The following is a 10,266-nucleotide window of genomic DNA, read 5'->3' as shown; positions in this document are numbered from 1 at the left end:
TCGTTTAGGGTTTTCCTAAACGAGCTATTTTTTGTTTTATTTATTTATTTATTAGGTACACCAACAAAGTTTGTTCTTCCATAACCCCTACTTGTGGCTTATAAGATGACCTGAATGAACAAATATGTATGAGAAAATATTATCATAGTTGTTGACTACTGGCCGAATCGAAATAAGAGAAATGCGGGTTCGAACCCCGCCATCGCTGAGCTAAATATGGTGAATCCAATGGTGGATTCTTTCGATTAATCTGTATTATGATGTAGAGTTAGCTGTTAAATGTATTCGTTCGTTGTTCGTTTAAGCCACATGACGTTCACTGCTGGACCTGGCTACGGGACTATTCCCACCTCTCGTTCCCACCACTGCAACTACTGTGTAGCCAGGATCTACAGCTTGACCGCCACAAAAACCCAACCAATGAAGGTCAAGTTTGTCCCGGGGGAAAGTTAACCTGGACCTGCTCTGCCATTAAATGTATTAGGTACCTACATTAATCGTTCGTTCGTTCGTTTCAGCCAAATGACGCTACTGCTGGACAAAGGTACATTAATAAATAATAAGTATTCGAGGCATCTAGCTTAGCAATTAGTTCAATCAAGGTCCCCCGCTACATAATGCTCAAGGTCACCAAAATGAAGCCATTTATCTAAAATAATAAAAACAAATATTGTGGCATTTTGGTGCCGACCAGGCAAGACGTTAATAATTTAATACAAACCTGTCTTCACACAATGACCTTGAGGATCTCGTTCGTGGTATACATACGTGGTATACAATACGTAACGAAATTACAGAAGCAGGGTTCCGTTAGCAGGTAAAAGTAACTTTAATTTGGACCAAGAAGGCAATGTTCAACTAAATATTATGTAAATAGTTAGTTGTATAAGAATATAGTTGCCGTTATTTATATCGAGCAGAAAACTGTCAAAAATCACGTGTTTTTTGTACTTTCGGCCAAATCGGACTTTATTAATGATTATTCCAAGCTTATCACCACTTTTCTGAACGCGTGCCAGGGAGCTTATCTTAGTATCAAGTGACGTAGGGTAACTTACGGCCCCCTCTCGTACTATACATAATTTATATCCTTAACAAAAATACGGAACCCATTGTGATAAAGTACGAGGTACAGTCCGATTGTTACGCTTTAAAACATATTTCTTCTGTCATTCGACAGTCGAAGCTTGTGTTTATGTGTGATAGCGTGTGTACAGTTTTTGAGCAAAATGATATTATTCGTAGCAGTGGCAATTGTTTTTGTTATTGTGTTGTATTATTATGGAACCAGAACATTTAATTATTGGAAGAAAAGGAACATTAAACATGAAAAGCCATTGCCTTTTGTCGGGACCAACTTGAAGAATTTCGCTCAAAAAGCAAGTATGGCAATGATGGCTACGGAAACTTACAGAAAGTTCCCAAATGAAAAAGTTGTTGGGTTCTACAGAGGTACTGTTCCTGAGTTATTAATAAGAGATCCAGAAATAGCTAAAAGAATATTGGTAACTGATTTCCAACACTTTAACGCTAGAGGCTTCAATCCTCACAAAACAGTAATCGAACCCTTGATGAAGAATTTATTCTTTGCTGATGGTGACTTATGGCGTTTAATAAGACAAAGATTCACTCCCGCATTTAGTACTGGAAAACTGAAAGCTATGTTCCCACTTATTACGAAAAGAGCAGAAAACTTACAACTATTCACAGAAGAGATTGTAAACAGAGATCATTTTGATGCTCACGAACTGATGGCTCGGTACACGACTGACTTTATTGGAGAATGTGGTTTTGGTATCAGCATGGACACACTTAACGCTGAAAATTCACAATTTAGAGCGTTTGGAAAACGGATTTTTGAAAGGAGGTTAAGAGATGGTGTAAGTTCTGCTCTCAAAATAATGTTTCCTGAAATGTGTAAGAATTTGAGATTCTTAGCACCTGAACTAGAAACGACAATGACTCATTTGTACCAGACTGTTGTGAGGGAAAGAAATTACAAACCGTCTGGCAGAAATGATTTTGTAGATCTCCTGCTGGAGCTGAAAGAAAAAGGAGAAATTGTTGGAGAATCTATCAATAAGAAAGATGCGGATGGCAAACCAGAGATTGTTACTTTAGAAGTGACGGATTTGTTGATGATATCACATATGTTTGTGTTTTTTGGCGCCGGTTTTGAAACATCTTCAACTGCTTCAAGTCACACATTGCACCAATTAGCATTCAATCCAGATTGCCAAGAGAAAGTGCAGGCCGAAATAGATAGTGTATTAGAAAAGTATGATAACAAATTAACTTATGATGCTATTAAAGACATGGCTTACCTTGAAATGTGCTTCTATGAGTCAATGAGAATGTATCCGTCAGTGGCGTACCTGATGAGAATGTGCACCAGTAAGCAATATACGATTCCAGAGGTAAATTTGACCATTGACGAAGATGTCAAGATTATTATTCCAATTCAAGCAATACAGATGGACGAAAAATACTTCAGAAAACCTACAAAATTTGACCCTGAAAGGTTTAGCTTTGGTGCCAAAGAGGACAAAAAGAACTTTGTGTTTTTGCCATTTGGAGAAGGACCCAGAGCTTGTGTTGGTATGTAAAACATTGCTATTATTCTCTGCAACATCAACTAAGAAGTACTTACGAATATTAAATTAAAATAATGATTGTTTTTCAAAGCATTAATTAGATACGAGTAATTACGCTATAAATAATTTGTGACAGTATTAATTTTTTGCGCATAAATTGTCTTGATATTCTTATTATGTTTTTTTGTTGTTATGATAATGATAGATTCAGTATAGCCCGACCAGGAACATAAAAACCCTCGCCATGTTGCGGAAAACTAATGGTACTAATTTCTTTTAATGGCAACAGTAACTGAAAACTTCATTGACATGTCACCTTGCATGTCAGTCTATTGCTGTCAAAGTGTAAACAAACTTTATTTTAAATGTGCGCAATTGATTTTGTGAATTAAATTGCTAAAATCTTTTTATAGTCGTGAAAGAAAAGTGGTTCACAATGTGTTAAAGTATTTGTCGAAGAGAAATACTAAGGGTTCGGACAATATTTTAATTGAATAATGTTTCCGACAAAGGTTGTCAAATTGACTAACATGTTTATCGTAGTACAGTCCACTATGAAAATTAGCTGTGGTTTGTTTCAATTACCTATTTTAAAGTTTTCAACCGACTTCAAAAAAGGAGGAGGTTCTCAATTCGACCCGTATGTTTTTTTTTTTTTTTTTTTTTTTTTTTTCTATGTTTGTTACGCGATAACTCCGCCAATTATGAACCGATTTGAACAAATCTTTTTTCGGCGTATAGGTAATACCTCAAGGGTGGTCCCATTTAAATTTAATAATAAAAAAAACAACCCCCAAGGGTGGAAAATTGGGGATGAACTTTTTTATACGCAATATCTCCGCCGATTATAAACCAATTTGAACGATTATTTTTTTGTTGAATAGGTATTATCAAAAGGGTGGTTTCATGCGAATTTGAAGAAAATATTTCACCCCCAAGGGTGGAAAATTGGGGATGAACTTTTTTATACGCAAAATCTCCGCCGATTATGAACCAATTTGAACGATTATTTTTTTGTTGAATAGGTATTATCAAAAGGGTGGTCTCATGCGAATTTGAAGAAAAACTGGTCATGGTAGGTACAACTCCTTAATGCTTAGGAGTTGTAGGATAATTCTTTAAATATTATAAGTACAAATAGACCAACAGTTGTATTCTTTCATGTTTTTAAGGTGGGCTGACGGTTTAAGGTCTTTTTAGGTTTCCTATTATGGTAACCTGTATTTTGTAGAGAATATTATTTTACACTAGACATGAAGAATATGGTCTCAATGTACTGCCTACCTTCAGTGGTAACATCAAGGTAATAATTAGTTAACTAAAAAGCAAGAAATAAGTAAAATTTTATAAAAAAAAATAAAACCGACTCCAAAAAACCTACACTAAAAAGTAGAAAAATAATTACTAATTACCTACTTATTTATTAGGACGAATTATTAATATTTATGTAGGTATACCATGATTGATACTTTTGGAGTCGGTGCAGGCAAACTTTACATGTTTCATAATCTTGGCACCGACTCCAGAAGTATCAATCATGGTATACCTACATAAATATTAATAATTCGTCCTAATAAATAAGTAGGTAATTAGTAATTATTTTTCTACTTTTTAGTGTAGGTTTTTTGGAGTCGGTTTTATTTTTTTTTATAAAATTTTTTGTCACTTTCTAAGTGTTGAATTTTATGAAATTGGGAAAGAAGTACCGAGTTTGAAGCGTTCATGAGCAGACATTGCAGTTGAATATTCAAGTTCTGATGAATAATAAAATAAATCCTACTAGCTCGATTGATGGTTTCATTTAATTTATTTAAACCAGGTTACCTATAATAATATTTTTTCGTTAATTTATGAAAATATCAAATTAGCCCGTAATCCTGAATCCTGATACATAAAGTTAGCCTATTAATTTAACACAGGTACGACTGTACTCAGTGTTGCACTATCAAATGCTATTGACGCGCCTCTATGCCAGGGTTTTTATGTTCCTGGTCAGGCTATACATATCGAGTGCATCCACTCTTAGATAAGGAAAATTAAATTTGTTTTTATTTACATTCTTGATGATACATTTCGACTGTTCGATGATTTGCACCGCGCTGAATACCTCGAAATGTGAGAAGTTTAGGGTTGTATTTTTTTTTAAAAGAGTATTGTTGTGTCTTTTGTGAACTAACAGCTCCCTGTTAGTTTGTGGTCTCTCACTAAGAAGAGAAAGTATAGGCAATTTCTCCAAAGAATATCAAGAACTATCCTGCCTAAAAAGAACTAATTGGTTTATTTCTTTTTTTCCAGGTGCTCGCTTAGGCCAAATGCAGTCTATGGCAGGACTGGCTGCAGTTCTACAGAAGTTCACGGTAGAACCAGCTGCTTGTACTCGGCAGAATATAATACCGGACCCTACAGGAGTAGTGACCGAAGGCTTCGTTGGGGGACTCCCCTTGAAATTCAGAAAACGAGTCAAAAATTGAAGTCTTTTGCTTTTTTGTTTTAGGCGTTTAATAAAACTCACTTATTGTAGTCTGCATTGTAAAAGTAAATAGTATAGTCTATGGTCTGTTTATTTATAGCTATTCTAGTCTATGGAATCTCTCTGTATGTGGAATTTTGTAATGGCGACGACGAGTAAAAGTCTTAAATCGCACCCTTCCTGGAATAAGTACGCAAGTGAAAAATGCCAACTTTTCAGGAGCGTAAAAAAACTGTCCTAAAAATGTATTACCATTATTAAAAATATGTGTTATACATCAAAAGATAGCTTAAAATGTCTGTGAGGGGCCTATGTATTTATATTTAAAATACACTTAATAGGTTTTGAGAAAAACTTAAAAAAGAGCGTTGCGTACTTATTCCGCGAAACATATTTAACACTTGTTGTTGTAATTATGAATATTGCATTGTTGACATGTAAAGGAATACATGCTGTTTGGTATTATTGCAGATAACCACTTATTGGCGTTCAGATTTAGTCGTGCATTCAACGTGTAAGTGTAGTTTACGTAGTTTTTCCTCGAACTATTCGTATTGAAATAAATTCGTAAAAAGGATAACGTACTTTTACCTTGTGAAAAATTACATTACTTATGGTAGTATTTAAAATTATAGCTTTATTCAAAATCAAAAAGTTACAATATTTTTCATCATCATCATCATCATTTCAGCCACAGGACGTCCACTGCTGAACATAGGCCTCCCCCAATGACTTCCACATCGCACGGTTGGTAGCGGCCTATATTTTTATAGCGACAATATTTTTGCATAACTATATTATAATTTTCGGAAATTGCATTTTTAGGGAGAGACGAGCTATCAAAAGGACTAATGCCCGTTTTCACCATCAATCTCTAATTTGTAAGTGACCTCTATGGTGATACATAACAGGAATTTTGTTTTTATAGGGGTCACTTAAAAATTTGGGATTAATGGTGAAAACGGGCATAAAACTCATTTATTTTTGCAAGTAGGCTTTTATAAAGCACTTTTATAGTTTTACACTCCCCAGTATTAACCCAACCACTGCTTCAGGACATTTTTTTTTACGGAAGCGGTAGATAGATATTTTGTAAAGTTACCATTTAAAACAGAAAATCCACAATCACCATTTGCAGACACCAAACCGAGGAATGAACTGCCGTTTGCAGTATTTGCGGACCAATACGACCTAAAACCTTTAAGAGCAGACTCTAATACTTTAAAGACAATCAACGCACCTGTAACTCACCGAGGAGCGGGTGTCTATGGGCGGCGGGTAAACACTTACCATCAGGTGATTCGTCTGCTCGTTTGCCTCCTTTCCCTTAAAAAACCCAGAAACATAACCACTCACAGGTCCGTTCAATTAGAAAGGAAGTTACAGAAATCACTAGAACTGAAAAAAGATTAACGAACACACAGAATTTTTTTAATAAAAGAACCTACCTGAAAAAAAAAAGAAACAAGACTGACAGTATACTTACCTCATCATGCGGTCGTCTGGAATAATACGGAGACAACTCGCGCACGATTATAATATTTGATGCTTTGTGTTAAGGTTCGATTTCTATTTCACTGAATAACGAACTGCTTGTAGGTTCCCAGCTGCAAGAAAACCCGAGAAATATTATAATGAGATGAAACGTGTTTGCTTCATAGATGACATTATGAAGATGATCTTCAGATTTATGTGACAAAAAATGATTCGGATTACCGGAGTACCGATTTCTATAAAATAATAAAACAATATTTTTATATCAACGACCTTTTATCAGGAGTGGACTGGTCAATTGAAGCTATAATGCTATAATTTAATGAGAACTTACAGAGCAGATAATAATACATCTGATGTGACCATCCACCAGGTTACACTTCATAGAATGTGTGAAGGAATTACACGACCTAATTCCACCAGCCCCCTTCCATCATCAGACGCTGGTTAACGTATCATTCCTACATTGTCGACATTCCACCAGCTTGCACTAAGCGTTTCGATAAACTCTTTTATAATGGGAACAGGTCGCTACCTGCTGCTGTCTCTCCTGAGCACTATACCGGACCTTATAGGCACTTACAGGTAGATATCTATCATCTTATACTGCATCTCACTTAACATCACATGCAATTGCGGTCAAACACCTTTTGCTACCTAGTTCTGCGTTGAGTTTATGAAGTCAATAGAAGACAACAAAATATAAGCTAGTGCTAAAGTAGTTTTATGAACCTTGATGGAACAGTCCAAGCATTGGGTATTGAATGGAATTTGAGCACAGATTTCAATACAATGTGAATATACCACAAATTGCAAAACCAACCATGAAACGTAACATTTTATCTGATACATCTGATCAAACTTTTTGATCCCCTTGGCTGGAGCTTAGCGTCGTTAAGTACAGTCATGGCTAAGATTCTAATGGAAATAGAATAGAAAGTATTTATTTGTTTCAAAAAAAAACTTTGGCTGATAAAAAACTAGTAAGGATGGAAAGATAAGTAACTCATTAGAAAAAGATTGGATTAAGATACGGCAGGATTTGATTCACATTGACAAAATACAGATATAGGATGGTATACTATCTATAGATAGAGAGAAAAAATACATCATCATCATTTCAGCCACAGGACGTCCACTGCTGAACATAGGCCTCCCCCAATGACTCACACATCGCGCGGTTGGAAGCACATAGTACACAGAACTGACGGCCGATGGGGCAGGCAAGGTTATGGAGCGGACACCACGTACCGGAAAACGCAGCGTTAGGACATCGATCCACAAGGTGGTCCGACGACCTGATAAAGGTAGCGGGAAGGCGTTGGATGCAGGCCGAGTAAAAATACAATACGATTAATTTAGCGATGCCTCTGTGAGTGCAATAAACTGCAGCCGTTCACTATCAACTAGATGAAGGATTTAAAACGAAATTAATTGTTAAAAACTCAAGTGCTCTCTAAAAAGTATTTTTTTTACCACGTCTTGAGCTATGTGGTGCTTTGAGTAAACTGGATGAAGCAAATGAGAAGAAGTAATGTGAAGAATACCAACCTCACAGATGTTCGAACACTGTGAACAGGTTTTTCTATTGTGATCGCCTAGCTGTCTGGAGAGACGAATAGGTGGAAATCTATTGTTGCAAACCGCGTCGTGGAGAAAGTCGAAAACGTTTATAATAATTAATACTATAATTCATAAGAAAGCTGATACAGCTCCACATTTTGGATTATCAAGGCGAAACCATTGGCGAGAAAATACGTGCACAGATGTTTCAATTGTGCTAAATTGAATGCTACTGCCAAAGTACAAATAATGGTAGATTTACCAGAACAGCAAGTATCTCAATCTAGACAATTCATGAACAAGGGAGACGATTTTGAAGGACCTTTTTAAATTTTGATGTCCAAGGGAACAAAACTATAGAAGCCTATAATATAGTGATATTTATTGTCTGCATGACTACAAAAGCTACCCACATTGAACTCGTTGGTGACATCACTTCCAAATCCTATAAGGTTCACACTCGATCAACCGGCGTGCAGCGATGGCGAACAATGCATTTAGGTCTGGTCGCCATCGCTGCACGCCAGCTGATCGCGCTGTGATCGCGTTGGTTTGGCCGAACCCTTAGTCTAATCGTCATCACTGCACGCCGGCTGATCGCTTGAGATTGCGTTGGTTTGGGTGAACCTATAAAGAAAGAAAGAACAGTTTTTATTTGGTCCAAAACTTATAGGTGCTTTTATACGCTTTGTTGAAGAGTGGCCGGACCTGTGAAGCAACCAGGATAGGAACTTTGTCTGAGCCAGGAGTTTCATAAGGCCTGGAAATAAATGCAATTTACTGGACAAATAGCGTCAACACTAGGATAGGCACTACATTCCAGTGGCAAGTACAATCTGTGGAGGTCTGCGGAAGGTTGGCGTCCGGTCGATCAAGTACCACCTGAAAAGAATACAGTCAGTATTCGCTCATCGTACATACGAAAAGATGGCAACAGTTTTGTATCAGTTTCTTCCATTTTTAAACGTCTGACCATTACGAGTATGTCCTTTTGATTACAATAATCCTTAAAATACATATAAACTTGTGTCCTTCTATAATTGGGGACACACCGATTGTTGCTTACTGCTCCAAAAGACGTATAGATACATACCTTGTCACGCTGGCAATACACGCATAAGCTAATAAATGAACTCATGCGGCTCTGGAAAGATGAAAATTTATCACGATAACTACGATAACGATTCACTGAAGAGAGAGACAGAATTTAAAATGGATCTTGTACTCATAAAGACCGATAATTACCACGTGGTAAGTAATCATTGGGACGAATTTTTGATAAACACACAGGATCTGATAGTCTTATAAGGGTATTTAGTGCAAAAAGTAGTGGATTGGATACTTAAATGACTGAAACTAAGTCAATTTGTGCTTTGTTAATGACTTAATTACATCTAAATAAATGTATCAATATCGGTATAAAATACAACATCGCCAAAAGTTTCGCAAGATATTAGCAACTAGACTTGCACAAAGATATCTACGTAGAAAATAACGTATCAATTGTTATATATTATAATGCGAATAAAAGCTTCGTGGAAGAATTAGGCATCTAGACTTGCACAAAATTACCAGCATAATGTGCACAAAAGTTTCGTGGAAAAACTACGCAACTGAACTTGCACCACGATACCCACCAAATAATATCCTAAAATAAGTATGCAACAATAGATACGCGAAAATGTTTTTTAAAGTCTTCGTGGAAGATGTATGTAAATATTAATATGCTATTATTCATACGGAACTTTATTAAACAATTAAATGCAAATATATTTACTTCGTTTTTGTTATGGAGATTTAGATATTTTAATGTTGCAATATTTTACATATTTGTACATAATTTCTTCATTTTTAAGAGAAAAATTATGAAAAAAATTGACAATATGTATTACCTCCTTCTTGATTTTTTAGTGCAATAAAAAAAATATCGCACAAGTGGACTTGCATACTTCTTCCAGGGGGGGTGCGAAATGCAGATCATCTTTTACTTACTAAAACAAGGCGACAGCGGTGGCTTTTGGGACATTATTAACAGAAGGAGACATGTGCGTCAACTGGGCGACGTTCAGAAGAAGGTTTGAGACTTAATATTATAGTGGCTTACCATGATGATGCCAAAGATGCGCAAAAGATTGGAATATTACT

General features: G+C 36.1%; 1 protein-coding gene across 1 annotated transcript; it reads left to right on the top strand.

Moving 5' to 3' along the window:
- Nucleotides 1–1,187: 1,187 nt before the first annotated feature.
- On the top strand, nt 1,188–5,228 carry LOC135077451 (cytochrome P450 6B2-like). Its single transcript, XM_063972000.1, has 2 exons — nt 1,188–2,598; nt 4,890–5,228. Exons 1-2 carry the CDS (start codon nt 1,230–1,232, stop codon nt 5,063–5,065), a joined length of 1,545 nt encoding a protein of 514 aa, XP_063828070.1. The 5' UTR covers nt 1,188–1,229; the 3' UTR covers nt 5,066–5,228.
- The last annotated feature ends 5,038 nt before the right edge of the window (nt 5,229–10,266 follow it).

The sequence above is a fragment of the Ostrinia nubilalis genome, chromosome 13 (genome assembly GCF_963855985.1).
Source record: "Ostrinia nubilalis chromosome 13, ilOstNubi1.1, whole genome shotgun sequence".
NCBI classification, from domain to species: Eukaryota; Metazoa; Arthropoda; class Insecta; order Lepidoptera; family Crambidae; genus Ostrinia; species Ostrinia nubilalis.
Note: the sequence above shows the minus strand (reverse complement) of the source record. Positions and strands in the feature narration are given on the sequence as shown.